Source organism: Monodelphis domestica, chromosome 3, assembly GCF_027887165.1.
Source record: "Monodelphis domestica isolate mMonDom1 chromosome 3, mMonDom1.pri, whole genome shotgun sequence".
NCBI classification, from domain to species: Eukaryota; Metazoa; Chordata; class Mammalia; order Didelphimorphia; family Didelphidae; genus Monodelphis; species Monodelphis domestica.
Window position 1 is genome coordinate 164,620,951 of NC_077229.1, and position 21,953 is coordinate 164,642,903.

General features: G+C 33.5%; 1 protein-coding gene across 2 annotated transcripts in view; it reads left to right on the forward strand.

The window, feature by feature from the left end:
* LRP12 (LDL receptor related protein 12) overlaps positions 1-21,953 on the forward strand; it is a 139,768-nt gene that overhangs the window by 50,089 nt on the left and 67,726 nt on the right. Inside the window, exon 2 of one of the 2 annotated variants that reach the window (XM_007488205.3) lies at positions 13,504-13,560. The exons of the other annotated variant lie outside the window; for it this stretch is intronic. Within the exon in view, the coding sequence (XP_007488267.1) occupies positions 13,504-13,560 (57 nt within the window). The remainder of the gene's footprint in view (positions 1-13,503; positions 13,561-21,953) is intronic. 2 annotated transcript variants of the gene reach the window in all.

The window sequence follows — 21,953 nt, forward strand, 5'->3', positions numbered from 1 at the left end:
TACCATTCTTAAAACATTTTTGTTGTGTTTATATTGGCCAAATAGCTGTGTTCCATTTTTATGGCAGTAAAGTTGAACTGACTAAATTTATGATTTTCAGAAAGCTTTAAGTATACTATTCCATTCTTATAGAATGATGAATATCAAGAAATTCTCTCCCTCTTTTGCCTTCCTTTTTCCACTGGCTGTGTATATGTTATATGAGCATGTGTATTTGTTTATATAAGTGTAATTTTATATTAGATGTAAAGCACAAGTATGTACAATATATACATTTTATGTGTATATGTAGATTATTATGTGATCACACACAATATGTGCATTATGACAATACAGATATATAATATGCACATCATAATATAACATGTTTACTATATAGTGTATGCATATTTATAAAGTATTACATGCATTGTGATTTGTAATTTATCACATATTATGTATGAATACATATATACAAATTGTATATAATATCTATATAAAATCCAAAGCACATATGTGTATTATATACAGCATTTATTTCTTGATATTTGTTATCATAATACAAGAATGGAACACTATAATATACTTGAAACCTTTTAAAAAGCATAAGTTAAGTGTATTCAAGTTAACTGCCATAAAAATGGAATATTGCCAATATAAATGCATTGTTTAACAATGATAACAGTATCATCTAGAATTAAATTAATTTTTATAGAGCAAAATGCACAATATGTGACTTTTAAGACTATTCTTTGTTAGGAAAGGATAATTATATATGTACATGTATATTTACCCACATGTAATATGTTTGTCCTTTGTTTTCAAAGAGGACCAATGATATCGTGGCGTGATGTCTTGACGTGTGTTAATTGGATTTAAGTGAGACAGTTGCACAAAATTGTTAGTCTCCCTCTCTTCCAGAGTTGTTAGAGTAGCGGCCAGACAAAAGTCAAGAGAACTGGTGATGGCCTAGGATGCAATGAATAAGCTTGGTTTTTGGGATGTCTGACTAAACTCTAAGCATTCCACAGTGCCTCTTTCATGACTACTAGAACAGACTGTTTTCATCTGTCTATTTCTGTTGGCTTCACATGCTTCAGGCAGATATCAATCTCAACTCATTGAGAGGTTTGAGACTTGTTGGTCAACCTGTTTTATGCTCAACATGGTTTAGCCTGTCTGCTGAGACAATTTTACCAGGTGTGGCCTTTGTACATGCAACAACTTTCTAAGAATCAAAACCTATATGCACATAAAAAGGAAAGGATAATAGAGACTTGAGATCAGTCATAGAAAGCATTGTAGCATTTTGTCTTACTGTATCATTGATATAAGCCATAATAATTTTTCTTTAAGCAAAACATACCAAACTAAATATAGATAGGAGAATGCATCAGATAGGTACTTGTCTTGCTTTACAGATCTAACCAAAGGAAGTAGTAATTGTGCATGATGTTGAAATTCATTTGTTTAGTTTAATACATACATACATACATATATATATATACACACACATATACGTGTATAAAATTTTTTTATCATAAGCTAAGATTGTTCATATTTTTTTCTGATCATTTTTTCTTCCATATTATTTGAAATAGAAAATTTTGAAATTTGGAAGCTATTGGCCAGTTAGAGACCTTTTTGTTAAACAGCTGTGCCTCTGATAAACTCTTTACTATTACTAATAAACTATTCACTATTATTGAAGTTATCAAACAGATGATTAATTATATAATTATATAAGAATTCTATTCTTTTTTAAAAAGCATATGCCATATAATTGAAAATATTTTAAACATAGAAAACAAAAAACTTCTACATATATTTTTAAGGAATTCTAGAACAATTAATTTATGGAATGATATGAGTAAGAATTGTGCAAACTAGATATACAAGGGTGGATAGCAAGATTTGCATTGTTGCAGAACACAAATATTCAGATGACACTTCCATTTTAATATTTGAATATTCTAATTATGTACATGTTCAAAGCAGATTTTTTTAGGACTATGTCTTTTGGAAAATGAAAAGTCTCCATTTCTGATTAGAATTTGCCAAGTATAATAACAAAACAGCTAGATTTTATATTGAGAGATTTTACATAAAGAGATAAATGGATTAAAGACTCTTTCAAGAAAAATCTATAATTGTAAGCCACAGGGTTCTTCTACCTAAGACCCTGGCTTGTCCCACTTTTTGTCCAAGACTTTAATGGAGAAACAGATGGCATACTCATCAAACTTGCCAGCCATGAAGCTAGGAGGGACAGGAAATATGTTCAGTGTTAAAACTAGGGTCATAAAAAGTGGCATCACACTGCAACAGTTGGTCATTTAACAAGATAAAATTTAAGAATAACTGTAATGTCTTTTATGGGGGGAAAAAACCCCCTGCTTTATAGGAAAAATATAGAAGAAACCTGACAGTAGTTAATCATGTTAAAGATGTTAAAAAAAAAAAAGAACTACTTGGGGGATTTGGTTGTTGATAAAGTCATTATGAGTTAGCAATGTGACATGCTTGTCAGGAAAAGCTAATGGGACTTTGGAATTCAGTAGAACTGTAGTTCTTGGAAAAAGTGACTGAATATCCCCTGGTCAGACTTTTATTTGGAGTCCTAAGGCATAACAACAAACTGGAGAGTGATCTTGATGGTTAAGGAGTTTGAAGATTGTTTGAAGTAACTTGGGATATCTCACTTGAAGAGAGGAACAACATCGTTATTTTAAAATGGTATCTAAAGTTGTCATTTGGATTGATTGGTAATGATTATGGCTTGATTAGTTAATGGATACTTTATACTTAATCTTAAAGCACCAGGTCAATGACATCTTTTGGGAAATTTGGCAGATGGTAATTTTGTAGGCAGTAGGAGGTTGGATTAGAAATTCTTATTTCTTGGAGTAGGAGATTGGTTTACAAATAATCATTTCTCAGTAATGAATCTTAATTTGTAATTAAGATGATTAAAAGTTCTTTAAGATTTCATTGTCCTTTAGTTGCAATTAAATAGACTTTAATTCCTTTTTTTAAAGACTAGTTTTCTCTATCCCACCTAGGCTGCAAATGCAAGGACTATTTTAATTCTTTGCATTTTCTGGTATTGGAAATTTGATCTGCTCTGTTTCTGACTTGGACTACTTCACCCTTCCTTAAGCAAATCACCATATTAATATCAGCCTTAATGCAGGCAGCTGATCAGCTTAGTCCAATGCATATCATGATCTCTGAAGCTCAAGAGATGCATCACATTTGGTCTTCCTTCTAGGAGGAACTAGAGTATGCCACCATACTTAGACATTTCAAATTCAATGGTTTAATGTTATGGTGTATTTTTCTTATGCTTCTTTGCTAAATCCTCTCTCTGCCTTGTTTTTTTCCTTTTGGAGTGAATGGATGAGTGAATAAATGAAAGAAAGAAAAAGGGTTTATTAAGCATTTGCTGTGTACTAACACTGCTAAATGCTAAAGATATAATTTATTACATTACCTTTTTTTTTTAACCATTCCCCACATTGTTGAATTTTTTTTTCTTTTTAAGATTGGGCTTCCCTTTCTTGCCCCTACTGGAAGTACAGTAGATGCTCCTGGGACCAACCCCACTGACGATCAACAGAGATGCCTTTGACCTGCTTCATTTTCAGCTTTGGTTTGCCACTCCTAAGGCAACTTGGTTGTTCCCTGTTCCTGCTTCCCCCATCCCCCACCCCACCCCATACAGCGTTAATTGGAACTTTAATAGTTTCTTTATTCTAGTGTTTGACCAATGGCAGTCAGTTGAATTCAGTTTATAATTAAATGTTAATGTTTTGTTAGTAATTTATCATGTGTTCTTAAAGTGTGCACTTTAAAGTGTCTTGTTTTCTTGTGTGACTTGGTGGCAATCTTTGCAATAAATTATTGAGTTAAAAGTATTTTAAGCATATTAAGATATAGACAGAGTTATAGTAAATGCATATATCCAACACTCTCTTCTACCTTCTTTTATCTAACCTGGATTTTCATGAGTTTAGATTGAAGTGATTAAAAAGCTAAGTTAGGAAAGGGTTAGGGAAATTGCTGGTACCTAAAACCTGACCTGGAGCACAAATGCAAAGATGTTTGCTAATTTCTTTCCACCTAAAATATTGAGATTAAGTAATCTGGTAATCAGGAGAGAATACCTGATGTACAAGGTAACAAAATTATATACTTTTAGAGTTGTAAAGAGACTTAAGTCACCATCAAGTCCAACTCATTCTCAAAAAGGAATTCCTACTATAGCATATCTGAGGTCAGTTTCTGCATTAAAATGTCTTAATGAGGAGAAGCTAATAACTAGACCCCCCCCCCCAACTCCCTGAAGCCAATTCTATTTTTGAGTAGTTTAAATTATTATCAAGTGTTTCATCACATTTAATCTAAATTTGCCTTTTTGAAACTTTATAACTATAACCAGTTCCAGCTTTCTGGAACATACAAAATAGGACACGTCTAATACCTTTTCCAAGTGACAAGCCTTTAGAATAATTCTTGGGCTGCAATGTCCTACCCTGATTGTCATCTTCAAGTTAAATATCCTAATTCACTAAAAATTAATTTTGAAGTGATATGAACTATAGACCCTTCACAATCCTGGTTGTCCTCCTCTAGACACTCCAGGTCATTAGTGTCTTTCCTAAAGTGTGGTACCTCTATGTAAAACCAGTACTTCAGATGTGTTTTGACCAAAGCAGAATATAAAGACATCTCCTTATTCCCGAAAGCTTTACTTCTTTTAATGTAGCCTGTTACTTTAGCCTTTTTATCTATGTGATATTGTGCATTAATGTTGAGCTTGTGGTTTACTAAAAAACCGTATCTTTTTCAAATAGATTTTTAACAGTCTCTCCCATTTTGTACTTATAAAGTTTTTTTTAATCCAAGTATAACTTTACATTTATATTTATTAAATTTCTTCTTTGAATCACCTAGTCTAGAACCTTCCTCATTCTATTATCTAATGTTTTAACTGTCCCTTCTATTTTTGTGACATTTATAAACTAGTAAACATACCTCCTGTCTATCCAGCTCATTGATAAAAGAGGACCAAACAATCACATATCCTTAGGATATTCCATTGGAAACTACCTGGTTTGACTTTGAACCATTAATAACTTTTCTTTGAATTTGACCAGTCAACTCCTGTTCTGTTTGTGATTGTATTATCAAATAGTCTATGCATTTCTAGTTTTTCCACAAGAATGGTATGAGATTTTAACCAATGATATTCTAAAATAATTTGTAAACTTATTACCTATATTATTTTCATAATCTACCAGTTCAGTAAGCCTCTCCAAAAAAATCATGAAGTTAATTTGGCTGTACATCTTTTAGACCATCCACGTAATTGCTTGGGTGATATCATCAACTTGCAAACCTAATTTCTTAACCTTAATTCTAAATAGTGAACATGTTACTGCTGTGGTGATTCCCTGTTACTTCTAGGATCAAAAGTTCTTCAAAATCTGGTTCTATCCTACCTTTCTTCTAGTATTACTAAATTTTACTTTTCTTCAAAATCTAGAAAACAACAGATGGAAGCCTGATGGGAAAATCTAAGAAAACCCCTCAAAAGAAGTCATTTTTCTAGCCCAGGTTGGCATAGGAAGATAAAATAGCTGGGGATACTTAAGGACAGAGTCTGGTCAGGATCACATCTTACAGAATGTTCTAGTCCCAAATGTATATCTGGGAAAGTGGATTGATAATGAATGGTGAGATGAGGACACATACAAGAAATGTTTACAGTGTAGAAACAAGATTTGTCAACAGATTGGATATATAGAATGGATGCTAAACCTAGGTTATGAGCCTAAGAGATTGTGAGGATAGTGGTATCCTTGACAATAATGGGGAAGTTTGGAAATGGCTAGAATGTGTGTGTGGTAGAGATTGCATAGCTTTAGGGATAAAGATAAGGAGTTCTGTTTTAATGTCATAACATATTTGATCTACTACCTGCCCTCTCCTTTCCCTCTCATCCCTTTTTCATGCCTTTAGTTTTCTTAATTAATCTCATCTTATTCTGAGTTTAGGAATTCCGACACTATTTTTACCATGTTGTGTCCTGTTCTTAGAGTCATCCTGTTACTTGTCAATTGCTTCCATTTTCTTAATGTATATGCACCAAATTTAAAAAAATAAAGTTTGTACATTCCCTATATTTCCATATCAGCATCTTCAGACAACTCTTTTTTTTTTCTTATTGGAATTTCTTTTGTATCTTCATAATTTCATTCTTTAGAGTTTACTATTTCTCGTAGGTTGAAATAACTTAGCCCTTTTTGTTTTTGCCTTATAATTTCAGAACTTGGATCTTATTTATCATAATTCTTTGAAATCTATATTCCTCTAAAATCACAGGTATATTTTCCAGACTACTTTCTTCTCTTCTGTTCTAGACTAGACTAGCTGCCACAATATTTGCATCATTTCCCTTCCAGAAACCAATTCTCTAAGTTAGGATCATAGAAATCCTGAATAGAATTTTACCTTGTTTCCTATACCTTGAAAGATAAAGCATTAAGTCATTGTTTTTGTCAGAGAAAGCACCCTAGCAAAAGTCTGGATAATTGAAGTCCCTCATCACTAGAATATATTAGTATATATCTATCTTCTCATTATACTCCCCCTTCTTGCTTCATTTTATTTTATATTTTACTTTTTAAAATTATTTTTATTATGATCTTAACAAATTTGAATGTTTCAGAATATTAAAAACAAAAAGAATTCTATATGAGATTGTACATCAATTATGTACATCCTTTAAAAAAGACATTAATTTAACACAATAGTATTAACATAACTTCTTTCTCTTACATCACTTTCTGAACTTCTTCCTGGTCTCTTTTATTTTGTATCATTTTCAGTAAACACCTTCCTGCAATACTTCTCCGAAAAAAAAAGTCAGTTTTCTTGGAATACATTCCTTTTGTCATTCATGTCATTCTAATGTTCCATTCAGTTTATATACTCAGCTTTTTCAGAGGTACCCATTTTATTTCTGGTTCTTTATAACAAAGTGATGTTATAAATGCTTTTGTATATTTCCTTTTTTGCCTGCCTTAGTGGATTGCGAATCAAAAGATAGGTATAGCTTAATGTCTTTTGGGGGTATAATTCCAAATTGCTTTTCAGAACTGTTGGACAAATTTAGAACTGTGCCCACAGTGTATTAATATGCCTGTCTTCCCATGGGTTTGTCAATAGTTGTAACTTTGCTTATATAATGTTTTTGTTAGTGTCATGGGTGTAAGGTAGAGCCTCACAGTTCTTTAAGTATGTAGTCTTTATTGCTTCTCAGGAACATTTTATTTTCATATAATTGTTGATACTTTGCATTTCTTCCTTTGAAAATTGCCTTTTGATCATTTTTGGTTACTTATCTATAGGGAAATATCTCATTCTTTGATATTTATAATCAGTTCCTTAAATATGTTGGCTTTAAAAATCTACTTAATCAAAATTGACCTTTTTATCACTTATGATCTACTCTATCCCTTTTATCAAGATTTCTTACCTCATCCATAATTGTGAAAGGTTATCTTCTCTAATCCTATAATTGTTTATGATATGATTTTTACTATCTAGTTCACATTTTGAGTTGGAGCTTATTGTGGGATATGGTATGAGGTTTTGGTCTAACCTTAATTTCTGCAAGGTTGCTTTCTAGTTTTCCCAGCAGTTTCTAAGTGAACCCGTACCTAATAGCAAATGTCTTAGTATATGTGAATCCCTATGCTACTATATTTGTTTGCTTCTGGGTCTTATGTGCCTAATGTGTTGCACTGATGAACTTTTTCTTTTTCTTTTTGAAATTTTTATTTAATTAATTTAGAGTATTTTTCCATGGTTATAAGATTCATGTTCTTTCCCTGCCCTGCCCCAACCCCCCTCCCATAGCTGACACGTAGTTCCTCTGGGTTTTTTACATGTATCATTGATCAAGACTCATGATGAACTTTTTCTATTTAAATTATTGTCATTAGTTTATACTACATTTTGAAATTTGGTGCTGCAAGGCCTCCTTTTTTGCCACCATTTCCCATTATTTCTTTGGAAAATCTGTCCTGAAATGAATTATGGTATATCTAATTATATGAAATCTTAGCATTTTAATTGGATTTGAACAAAAGGGTAAACTGAGGCAGGGCTCTGCACAAAATATCATTTATTAGCAGGGGCATGTTACTTGTTAATAAATGGATCAGTGAGGGGGCAGCTGAGTGACTCAATGGATTGAAAGCCAGGCCTAGAGATGGGAGGTCCTAGGTTCAAATTTGGCCTCAGACATTTCCTAGCTGTGAGACCCTGGACAAGTCACTTCACCCCCATTGTCTAGCTCTTACCACTCTTCTGCCTTGGAACCAATACACAATAAATAATGTTTCTAAGAGGGGAGGTAAGGGCTTTAAAATAAATAAACAAATAATTAAATGAGCAAATGACTTGCCTCTATTTATTCTAAAGACCCTGAGCAGTTCCTTTTTTTAATAGGTTTTGGAGACTATAGAACAAAGAGCAGAACCGGGTAGAGAAAGAATAGATCTGTGTATGTAACTAGGAAAATGGCAAATCACAGTTATAAATAAATACAAAAAGACATTTGGAAACTTAAAGAAGATATAAACAGAATTGGAAATTAAAAAAAAAAAGTGTTGGGCCTGATTGATATCTTTGTACCACCACCACTAAGCTTTCCTTCAAGGATACCTGGTTTGATGTCCAGAAGTGTAGGATTATCATTTGTTGAAGAATACTTGCACATACACAGAAAAAAGTTAGATCATGTAATTTTCCCAGTAATTTTATTTGATGGAATTCTTTCTACATAATTTGTTTTTTATCCACATTATTTAGGACTGCAATATTTAGTCATTTATGTTTGAATCCTTTCTTCAAATGTCCTTTATTAATTAGAGAGGCATCTAGTCATATTGAATAAAGTGGTGGATTTGGAGTCAGGAAGACCTAGATTAAAATCTAACTTGAGAGGTTTGCTAACCGTGGTTCTAGGCAAAACAATTAACTTTATGTTCACTCATTTTTTGTTTGTAAGATAAGAGGATTGAACTTAATGGCCTCTAATTAGTTAGTTAGCTATATAAAGTACCTACTATTTGCTGGACATAGTCTTGAGCAATGTAGATACACAGAAAAGCAAAATACAAAATAAAAACCAGTTCCTGTTCTCAAATAGCCCAGAAAATAATAGAGTAACAATATATAAACTATTATGTACAAATATTTACAGAATAAATTGGGAGTAGTGTTAATGGGAAGGTATTAAGATTAAGAAAGTCTAGGAAAGACTTCTTGAAGTAAGAGGGACTTTGGCTAAAATTTAAAAGAAGTTAGGAATGGTTTTTTTTTTGTTGTTGTTGTTGTTGTTCATTCCTTCAGTTATGTCTGACCCTATGTGACCCCAAAGACTTTTATCCATGGGGTTTTCTTGGCAGAGATATTTCAGAGTATTTGTCATTTCCTTCTCCAGTAGCTGGCAGGTATAAATAAGGAGAGAGTTCCAGATATCAGAGACAGTCAGTGAAAAATGGTTAGTCAGGGGATGGGGTGTCATTTTTGTAGGATATATCAGATTATGTAGGGGTCAAGGAGGGTTTAATATAAGAAGACTCGAAGGATCCAGGTTGTAAAGGGTTTAAATGTCAGGCAGTATTTTAATTTAATCTTGGAAACAATAGGGAATCACTGGAGTTGAGGGTGTCATAATCAGACCTGTATTTTAAGAAAATCAATTTGATAGCTTGGTGAAGGATGGATTGGAATGGGGAAATATTTGAGGCAAGAAGACTAACCATTTTTAAATCCCTTTTTAAGTCCATAGATTTTAATTTTATTGTGATTGGTAAAAAGTGGTTTAATATTTTTTGCTTTTCTATATTTACATATGAGGTTTTTTTTAGGCTGTAACACATGATCTTTTTGTAAAAAATAAAACCTATGAAATATGCCCTCCTTTTGATTCAGTAATTGCTAGAGATCTATCATATCATACTTTGATAAAATATTATTCAGATCCTTATCTTCTGTTTTGCTTATCTTTTTGGTAATTTTTTTCAAGGTTTGAAAGGAATATGTTGATCCCTACCTTTTATGGTTTTGGCTTTCTAAGGAAACTTAGAAGACATCTACTAAGATTTAAGGGAAACTCTGTATAGTAAATTGGTGAGCTTTTCCTTTAGCTATTCAGATGATGTGTTTATTCAATGCATGTACAGAGTACAGTTTAAAACAATTAAAGTTTCCAATTACACTAAGACTTTTGAGACATCTTGGCATATTCAGTGTGTGTCTGTGTATATCTATGCACATATGGACAAATTTTACCTTTAAGCATAATGTAGCTTCATTACTTATCTCTTTTAACCATCTCTACTTTTATTGCTACTCAGGAAAAAACTTGTTAACAATTTTAATTTTTCAGAAATGAAGGGGGGAGGGTACTTTAAATGTTGATGGCAACCAACTTGGCAAGTTATGAGTTGAGTAATGATGGCATAGGGTGGATAATCTCTTGCCAGGTATAATGTATCGAGAATTCTTATTCATACACGGGTTAGAGTAGATCTTCTAAGTTTCCTTCTGTGTTTTTATCAAAATCTGGTTAATCTGTATTCTAACAATTTATCTCTAATATTTGGGGAATGGGTTATTGACATTTTCTACATATACTGTATAGAAAAGCAGAATATGAAGTCTCATGACGAAACATTTAAGGATTATGAATATCTTAGGGTCATTATAAATGCCAACTGCTAAATATGTAGTAGAATAGATTGTGGATTAGATTATTTGGGGGAAGTTTTACTCTTTTACTGAGTATACAGTTTTTATGCCACTTCTGCATCAGTCATAAATAGAAACAATGCTAAAGTATGATTGGGAGAATATTTATATTTTTAAAAAGGTATGACTTGCAAACAAATCTGGGATTACTATCAATGTAAAGATTTAAAAAAGCTAGAGTAAGAACTTGAGCATTTTGTGTAGATTTCCTGTGGAGGACGTAGGGAAAAAACACAGCCAAGATGGATAGGTTGAGACCTAAATGAATGGAGGAGATATCCATATAGAGGAGATCACAGTTTCAGTAATGTATAGTCTAGGTATGTAGAAGTATAGATGAGGTGTAGGAAATAGATAACGATCTGCTCTATGGCACAGGGAATAGAGAGCTGAATCTATAGCCAGGAAGATCTGAGTTCAAATCTAACAACCTCAGTAACTTAATAGAGTAGGACCCTGGGCAAGTAACAACCTCTTTGCCTCAGTTTCTTCATTTATAAAATAGGGATAATTATAACACCTCCCAAAGTTGTTGTGACCATCAAAAGAGATGATAATTGTAACTTAGCAGAGTTCCTGGCACATAATAAATGCTTTGTAAATGTTAATGTCTCCCCCTTAAATTTTTTTCAATAAATCTTTTATGCCATTTTGCTTAATCATTTATTTCTCAGTAAACATTGAATGTCTAACAAATTCTGGTAGTTTGAATTTCCCAGTACCCTGAATTCTGCACATTAAGAAGAGAGAAAAACAGTCTATCATAGAACATTAATGCTTACAACTTAAATATGAAGTTATTAAAATTTAACTTGTTTATGGATCCCACACTTGTGGTGTAAATTTTATTTACTTGTTTGTAATTATAGACTATTGACATTTATTTCTAGTTGTATAAAAGGATATAGTTTTGACTAAGGTAAAAATGTGATTTTCCTACTATTTTTAACTGTGTTCCTAAAATAATATGCCCATTTATAAAATTTCAGGAAATAAATATTCCCATTATTTTAGTTGGGGGACACTTCAGCTAAATATTTTTTGAAAATTGTATTTCCTATTTTAACAAGTATTTAAAGTCTTTCTCTAGGCTCATAAATATTTAGTGATATAGGAAGTTAGGGAAATAGTTACATGACATTGTGACTTGTTTAGAAGTTTAGTTACATTAAAGATTGGTCTTCATAAAATACAAAGAATAGTACAGCACAAAATATGAGTAAGTACTGTAAAGGATAATTTTAGCGTTGTGACCTAAACTATATTAATTATTGGTTGCCATGGGATATCCCAAATAAAATACCCAAGACAGCTGGAAATTTATGGTGATTTTAATTAATATAGAGGAAAGAAATTAAGGAGAAGCAAGAGGGAAAAGGTGTAGATTGGATAGTAAAGGAGGAAGGAATCGGCCTGAACTCCAGGAGAGCTCAGCTAAGATGCCTGAATCTGAATTAGCTCAAGGGCAAACTCACCGCGGAAACCCAGACAAATAGCTGCCACCATGCCAAGATGTCGGAATGTTTAGCACTCTACCAGCCAGAGCCACATCTCTGGAGAAAGAGATCGAAGAGAGGAAGTGACACGAAATATATGGACAGCTTTACATCATTTTCCTGCATCTCATTTGTACCAATGGTAGCTTAGCTTGACTTAGGGCAGTCCAGGGGTCTGTCAGCTGTTTCTGCACATGTCTGTTAAAGACCATTCTCCTGAATACTTAATCCTTAAGTATGGATGTAGACATTCCTGATTTTGTTAAAGAGAGTGTCTTCATTGTTACAATCAGGAGGTAGCTAAATCCAATCTTCACAGTACCAAAATGTGTGGTACTGACAATAAATGTCCTAGGAAAGTCTTGGAAAAGTCATTAAATAGTAAGCACCTACTATGTGCCAGGCAGTTTGCTAAGACTGGGGATACAGAGAAAGGCAAAAGACAATCTCTACTCTCAAGGAATTTACAGCCTAATGGAGGAGGCAACAATACAATTATATATAAGATATATACTGATACATTGGATCAACAGAGGGTGGGTGCTAAAATTAAGATATGGCAGGGCCTCTTAATTGAAGATGGGATTTTAGCAGGGACTTGAAGGAAGCCAGGAAATCCAGGAAGGAGAGAATTGTAGGACAGGGTGTGTGTGTGGGGGGCATTCAGTAAAAATGCCCAGAGCAGGAGATAACTGTTGGGTTAGGAATAGCGCCATCACATTTTAACACATATAATGAGAACATTGTTACATATTAAAGAAGATGTACGCTATTTACCTCTTTTCTGTAGTACCCATTCCTTTAATTTTCCACTTTCATAATTAAACAACCTTTTTTTTTAGCTTTTTATATTGCAGCCCACTAGGGATTTTGCCCGATTTCCTTACCCTTTCTCTCCTTCACTCAGAAATACTTTATGAAGTGAATTTAACAGAAGCATAACAAAATCTATTCAACATAAGTAATACTTTGTTTTTAATTCTGTTGTGTGATAGTTTCTAAAATATTTTCTCTGCCATATTTATTGCTTTTCTCCTTGTAATCTTAAAAATTTTAGTGCATAGGGCCCCTTTGATTTTTAAGTTGCAAACTATAAAAGTAGCTTAGACTTTCCTTGTCCTTTTAAAGTAAATGGATCTGAAGAAATTTTTACAAATTTTATCTTGGAAATTAGTTTATTCATTATGTTTAATTTTAGGAAATGGTGCTCTTGCAGAACATTCTGAAAATGTGCATATTTCAGGAGTGTCAACTGGTAAGTCATTTTTTGTAATGTTTAAATTTCATGCATGACTTATATGGTAAATATTGAAAGCCACCTGGTATCTTATGAAGTGATATTTGGCTATAAAAATTATTACTGCCTTTTGCAGCATGTAATAAGGAATGAAGCAACTGGAACATGGAAAAATTCTCATAAGATAAAATTGATACCTGCATGCCCCTGAACTGATTATACTTTTCTGAACGGATTGCTTAATTATTTTTTCCATACAAACATTGAACTAAGAGAAAAGTTAGTTTAAGTTGAATTGATATTTTCTTTTCAAGAAGTTATATGAAATGAAATTTATTAAAATGTAATTTTGGATTTTGGTTTCTATATAGGAGTTAGAAATTAAATACTTTATTTGATTTAGATTGAAGTAGTAAGACTAGCTAAAGTACTATAAATTTGTATAGTTTAACAAAAGTTGGGATTCATGAAAGTGAGAAACTTCTTTTTGGTATAAGAGTATTAAGAGTTTAACTTTTATCACTAGCATGTGCTGTTAAAACGTAATACTGACCAAGTGTTTTAAAAAAAGAAAATAAAAAGCTTTTTAGAGAAGAAGCAGATAATTTGATAATGAAACTGTCCTGAATTCTGTCTATACTGGCATTAGACACACCTGCAAATTAGAAGCTACCCTTTCCTTAATTTCTTTCTTTTTGCCCTTTATCATCATTTTCATGCTCTGTTCTAGCAAGGAAATTTATTAATTTCTGTATTGTATGCATATACATTGCCTTCTACTTCAAAATTATTTGCACATCCCATTTTCTCCATTTAGAAACTTGTTCTCTATGTAACTCTGTGCTAAAACATTTTCTTTAGCCCTCACTCCTTTCCAACTCCTCTCTATGTTCATTTAAAACTAATCAGCTCTCACTAACTTGACCCATTTCAACTCCCCACAAATTTCATTTCCTCACCATTTATCTTTTTCAGTCAAGTTACCAACAATTAAACCTTTGTCCAGATAGCTACAACTTATGAATAATTTTGTATCTGTCACTAATTTTGAAAGGTATGCTTACTTATGTAACTTCCTTTTAATTGTTTGTAAGCCCTTAAGATTATATTTTTATTTACTTGATAACTCCCTATATCTAGTAGACAGTGGATTCACAATTATAATCAAATAACATCCTTTTGGTTCAGGGGGTTCTTGGCTATTTTTGTGTCATAAACCCTTTTGCCAATGGTGGAAATTTTGGACCTTTTCCTCAGGAAGTTTTTCTTTCTTTCTTTCTTTCTTTCTTTCTTTCTTTCCTTCCTTCCTTCCTTCCTTCCTTCCTTCCTTCCTTCCTTCCTTCCTTCCTTCCTTCCTTCCTTCCTTCCTTCCTTCCTTCCTTCCTTCCTTCCTTCCTTCCTTCCTTCCTTCCTTCCTTCCTTCCTTCCTTCCTTCCTTCCTTCCTTCCTTCCTTCCTTCCTTCCTTCCTTCCTTCCTTCCTTCCTTCCTTCCTTCCTTCCTTCCTTCCTTCCTTCTTTCCTTCCTCCCTCCCTCCCTCCCTCCCTCCCTCCCTCCCTCTCCCCCCTCTCCCCCCTCCCCCCCTCCCTCCCTCCCCTTCCATTTTGGATATACAATACAATACACAGTATTGGCTCCAAGGCAAAAGAGTGGTAAGAGCTAGGCAATGGGGGTCAAGTGACTTGCCCAGGGTCACATAGCTGGGAAGTGTCTGAGGCCAAATTTGAACCTAGGACCTCCCATCTCTAGGCCTGGCTCTCAATTCATTGAGCCACCCAGCTGTCCTCCCTCAGGATGTTTCTAAATGAATAAAATACAAAGGATTACAAAAATCTGATTACAGATTCTTCTACTTGTTCCTCTTACTGTCTTCTTAACACTCAATAGTCTGGCTTATCTAAATCAAACTGCTCTTTTTCAAAGTTAATAAAGATCTCCTATTTGTCTAATGTCTTTTAACAAATACTCATCTTGACTTCACTTCAGTCTTTGACACTATCAATCAACTCCATCTTCTTGATTTTTTTCTTCTCTAGATTTTCATGTTACTACTCTCTCCTGATTCTTCTCCTCAGTTTTCTATGCCCAATCATCCAAGTCATTCCTGCTGAGTCCTGGACCCTTTTCTCCTCTACCTCTATATAGTTTCCTTGGTGATATTATCAGCTTTAATGGATTAATTTATCAGCTCTGGGCTGATAATTCTCAGATCACTTTATCTAGCTCTCACCTCTCTGCTGACCTTTAGTCTTAAATCTCCAGCTACCTATTGGACATTGATCTGAATGTCTCATAGATATCTTAAACTCAGCATGTCCAAAATGAACTCACTCTCTTTCCTCTTTAACCCTCTTTCAGATTTTACTTTTACTTTTGGGAGCACCACCATCCTTCTAGTCACTTATGCTGGCAAATTAAATGTTATCTTCAACTCACTTCCATATTCTTATCCCTTGTATCCAGTTTGTTGGTAAGGCTGCTGGATTTAACCATTGTAACATCTTTTGCAGACGCCTCTTTCTTTCCTATGACATTGCCATCTTGTGTAGGCCCTCAATGCCTTATACTTGGGCTGTTGTCATAGCCTGATGGTTGGTCTCCCTGCCACAGGTCTCTTATCACTTTAGTCTGTCCTTCCTTCAGTGGTCAAATTTACCTTTATAAAGCATAACTCTGTCCATTTCTCAGTGACTCGAGGTCATTTTCAGGATTGCAGTATAAAATTTGTCTTTGTATCCAGAGACCTTTATCATCACGCCCTGTTCTACTTTTCCAGTCTTCTTATATTTTGATCCTCCTACTCCCACTTTCCACTTCAGTCCAATGACACTGGATTTTTTGCTCTCAAATGAGACACTATGTCCTAAATCTAAGCATTTTAAATGATGGTCCTGCTTAGAGGACCTAGAAATTCTCTCCTTTCTTGTCTCTATCTTGCCGGACTTTCCTGGTTTCCTTTAAGTCCTACCTGGAATCTCACAAGAAACTTTTTATAGGCCTCTTGCCTTCTCTCTGTTTATTATCCCAAATTTATCCTATATTTAGCTTGTTTTGTGTATAGTTTTTTTTAAAAAAATACTTTCTTAGAATCAATACTAAGTATCCATACCAAGGTAGAAGAGTAACTAGGATTAGGTTACTTGCCCAGGCTCACACAGGTAGGCGAGTATCTTAGGCCAGATTTAAACCTAGGACCTCTTGTCTCTAGGCCTAACTCTAATGCACTGAGCCAACTAGGTGCCCCACTTATGTATAGTTTTTGCATGTCATCTCCCCAATTAGGCTGTGAGTTCCTTGAATTCAGTGATTGTCTTTGACCTTTCTTTTACCTCACTCTTAAAATGATTCTTGATTCACAAGGCATTTAATAATTTAATAATTTTATTGACTATAAAAAAAATTATGAATTGTAGGTTAAGAACCCTTGTGTTCCAGTGACTTATAGTTTTTGATGTGTGGTTTTCAATTCTATAAATTTGTCCTACATGTTTTCAGTTTCTCTATTTGAAGCAGAAATACAAATTTGATATGCCATTATATTGGGTGTCACAATAGTTTTAGTCTGAATTATTAAAGCTTAATACTTCACTAAGACTTTTCAAACACTCTATTTTGTTCCAATGATATGTCTTAAGTAATGCTATAATGTGTATTACCTTAGCATTAATGACTTAATTATAATTTAAGGGTGGAAGGGATCCCACAAATATTAATTCCAACTCATACCTAACTCATCAAGAATCTTTCCTAAAGTATTATTGAAATCTTCAGATATAGCTTTGTTTAAAGACATCTCTATTTATGAAAACTTCACTGTCTCCTAAGGCAGTCCATTTTACTTTGATATAGATTTAAATGCTCAAATGTTTATCTTTGTATTACCTAAATCCTACTCACTGATTCTCTATTACTTAAACTTTTTGCTCCTATTTCAACCATCCAGGCCTAAGAAGAACAATTCTGATTCATTATAGGATTTCCCTTTAGAACATATCTGTCCTAAGACTTCTCTTTTGCTTAGACATGATCAATTCCTTCAACTAATCATCTTATATGATTTCCATTTCTCTTACTGTCTTGGTTATTCATATATATCTTTCCTAAAATATGGCATCTAGAACTGAACAAAATATTTCAGCTGTAGTCTGATAGGGACTAACCTTCTAGTTGATATCAAATCATTAATTATTACTCTTTTAATCTGGTATTTAAAGCAGTTAGCAGTTGTAAATTCACCAAATCTGTTCTAATATAGATCTCTTCTTGTTACTTATCAATAGAGCTTGTTCTTTAGTTTCAAATGGTTTGCTGAAATCTCAAACAGCTTTTACCTTTCCTATTAGTTTACTCATTAAAAAAAAAGACTAATTGGGAAGAATCTATTCTTATTGATAACTTGCTGACTATTTCCCTGTTTGACTGCTTTCCAAAGCTAGAATTCTAGAATTGCCTTTTTGGATTATAGTTTTCTGATTTTATGGTTTTTCCCCTTTTAAAAAAAATTAGAATGTTTTCAATTTTCCCTCACCATTATTATATAGTCTTTTCTGTAAAGTCATTCTTTCAGACATGTCCAACTTTTTATGATCTCATTTGGGATTTTCCTGGCAAAGGTGAGTGATTTGCTATTTCCTTCTCCAGCTTTTTTTTTAACAGATGAGGAAACTGAGATAAGCAGGGTTAATTGACTTGCCCAGGGTCATACATGTAGTGTCTCAGGCCAGATTTGAAGAACAGGAATGTTCCAGACTCTAGGGCCAGTACTTTAACTACTATACCACCCAGATGCTTTCCCAAATTCTCTTTTACAGCATTAAAAATGGCTCAGAATATTTTCTGGAAGTTCTTTCAATTCATCCATACTTAGTTACTTGAACTCTTTGAAGGTATTATGATATCTCTTTTTTAATCTTGAATTTCATCTACTTGTTAAACTATTTTTACTGTCTTTTTCATTAACTGAGATCTTTCTCCTTAGAAGATAGAACAAAAAGAAAATGAGAGTTGACCTATCTCCCTAGAGCCCTATTAATATTTACCTTTCACTGATTCTTTTCTTTCCTCTGTCATAGCTAGATAAATCTTGAGCCTTCATCACCAACTTCAGCTCTTTTGAGACTTTAGCATTCTGGAATCATAAAGAGGTAGATAACTGAGGAAGAATTTTTTCCCAAGTAATATTTTTTTTCTTTTGGTTCACACCTGTTTCCTTGATGGAGGTAACAGGAAGAGTATTCTAATTGCATGCCTACTGTAACTCTTATTAGAAATGAACAGTTTTCTCCTTCATCCAGTTTACATTGTCTCCTACAAAGCAATAGAGAATGAATGGATAGAAAAGTATTACTAATAATCTGCTAATATGTAAATTTACTTTGATAGCTTAATAACTCCTCATTGTGAAAAATCAGGTCTCAGTACTTGGGGATTTCCTAGAAATGTAATTGGCATATTTCCCCCTTAATTTCATGCCCCATCCTCAAGTTTTTTGGAATGTGTGAGGAAGAGATTATAACACCAGTTAAATTGGCAAACAAATGCAAGGAAATGGAATGTTGAATGAACTATCAATGAGAGAGAAGGAAAATTCCAAAAAGAATATTAGGAGGAGATGTCTGTTGGAAAGTCAGCAGCTGAAGAAAATCACTTCTGCCCTGGGAGACTGGGGAAGAAGGCTGATAGAGAGGCTTGCTCTGGATTCCTGACTATTCGTTGACTCAATAGTGAAAAGAGTGGAGCTTAGCTCTGAAGAACAGTTTAGCCATGAAAAGCCTTTTTAGTTCATCAATGATATCCCCTCTTAGACAATTAATTTTATTTCCCCTGTATTGAACTTCATACGAGTTTAGGGAGACCTGATATTCTTTCTTTCCTTCTCCCACCTCCCTAAATTCCCTTATTCAAGAATAAACCCCCTTTTCAGAAAAGAACTATAATGTGAGATTAGTTTTTTGAAACTGCTAATAACTTACCATCTGAGAAGAGCTGTTAGGATCAACTGTGAACAGGAAGTGAGGTGGGAGGGAAGAAGTGCAGATCCTGGCCTTTCCTCTATGTTATTTCCTGGTACTATTGCTCCAATTCATATCTACTACCGTAAATATCTTAAAGGGGTTGTCTATTACAAATGTCTTATTAATAATTTCATCTGTTCTAATAATGATTTTCAGATTCTGGAAAGCCTATGATTATATAATCATGTATATCATTCATTTTTCTAAATTTGTCTCCATTCCATTTCCTCTTGTACCCTTTTAAGCATATTTTTATCCATTCTTTTAATATACATATGTTATAATATACATATACTAGTAGGTATGTATATACATATGTGCATATGCATATGCATTCATATAATTATTTAATTATATAAATTAATATAATATAAATTAATTATATAAAATATGCATTTATATATAAATATGTGCGCATATAGTCTTTGACCTTTCCTCATAATTCTTTTGATTCCATATTTTTGTATCTCATTATTAGTACCCATTATTGAAGCTAATAATTTGAGTAACTCTTTGTGGAATCATGGACTTCCAAGAGAGACTGTAAGAAGTTATGAAAGACCTAGGCTGGGCCAGTATTCACAAATTATAATAAGCCTCTGATTCCTTATAGAACTGGAAGTTTTAGGCCACTATTAAAAGGTAGCATAGAATAGTGTAATGGATTTAGAATACAGAGGACCTGATTAAAATCTTGGCTGTCCTACTTATAACTCATATGGTCTTGGCTAAATCACTTAAACCTTCCAAGTATCAATTCCTCATCTATAAATAAAGGATTTGGACTAGATGACCTCTAAGGTCACTTCTACCTCTAAGTCTGTGATTCATGAACCCTGTCATTTTATGGATGGTGAGGTCAGATTACAAAGGTAACCCAACCAGTAAATGGCAAAGTTAGGATTAACACTGCAGTTTAATCTTAAAGAAGTTCCAAAACTGCAAATATTAATTTTATTTTGTTAATTTCCATTAATTCAATTATAATTAAATTATTAGCCTGTTTGACAGTGCCCTTGCTGTTAATCTCCACTGCAAGGTGGGGACCTAATGATATAAAACATAAAATATAACTTTAAAATATTTAAAAGTTTTTAATATTCTTAAAATCATTGTTCTACAATAGAAATAGTATACTTAGCTTTTAAATCATGACAACTTGAACTGTTAAATTAATATCAAATTAATAAAATCTTTCATTTCTGATGATAATGTATACAATTGATACATTTCTATTGTGGAAGTAGAATACTTATGAAACGTGTTAGGATCATCTCAACTAGATTAACATCTCAACTTTGCAATAAAAAAAGTGTGTTCATTGTTGACAATCTCTTGTTTCTCATACGTTTGCCTTTCTATTGGATTACTCTTCGGCCTCTTTTATTAGATCATCATTCATGTTTCTAAATTTGAGTCTCATCAAGAATCTTGTTCCCCCTTTAAACATGTTGTTTTGTTGTTGCTTTTTATTTTTAAACTGCACTGATTTCTCTTTAATTTTGTTTATGACTACCTTCCCACATATGTCAACCCTTCCTTGTAACAGAAAAATATTGAAATCCATGTTAAGTGACATAGCAACTGTACCTGATAATGTGCATTCTGGGCCTTTACTCTTTTCTCTGGAAGTGCTTTCTTTTGAAGAGTTTCTATGGGTTCAATAATTTCTAGGTAGATTTCATCCATATTGAGAAAGTGAAATAGACACACCCACCCCATTAGGGAGAACTTACTCAAATATATACTGTACCTAGTCTAATCCTGTCTCAATGATGGAAGAGTCTGAGGGTCCTTATTTTTAATCATCATCATCATATAGTAGTAAATGTGAAAATTAAAGGATATGCCTACCTAGCAGAAGCAACAAAAAGAGCACATCATAGGTGGTATGTATAAGGCAAGTCAGACCGTTTCTACCATCTTGACCACCATCTCCCCTAGGACTCTGAATCCAAGAGTCCTGGGAATGATAGTATTCCCCAGGCAATAGACCTATTTGCAGCCTGGAATTTACAGCCATTATGGAAGGGAGAATGTGGAGCAGGGATCCATCTTCCTTTTTACTACCAGTAACTATTGCTTCCTTTGAACAGGTAAATGTAAGAGCTCACAGAGTCCCCCCACAGACTAGAAATCCTGCTTCCAACCCATTCTTCTCATCCATTATGTTAAGGGTAAAAATTAGGGTTGTTGACTGAATATATTATTTTAGTGGTCACCAGGGATTTTAATTTAATCCCAATAAAATACTCAAGTCAGTTTGGGATTTTTATGGTGCTTTAATTACAACATAAGGAAGAAATTAAGAAGAAGAGAGAGAGGAAAAGAGTATAAGATTTCTCCAGCCTAGCCTAAGCCAAGGGAAGTTCAGAGGCCTCAGCCATGAGGCCTCTTCA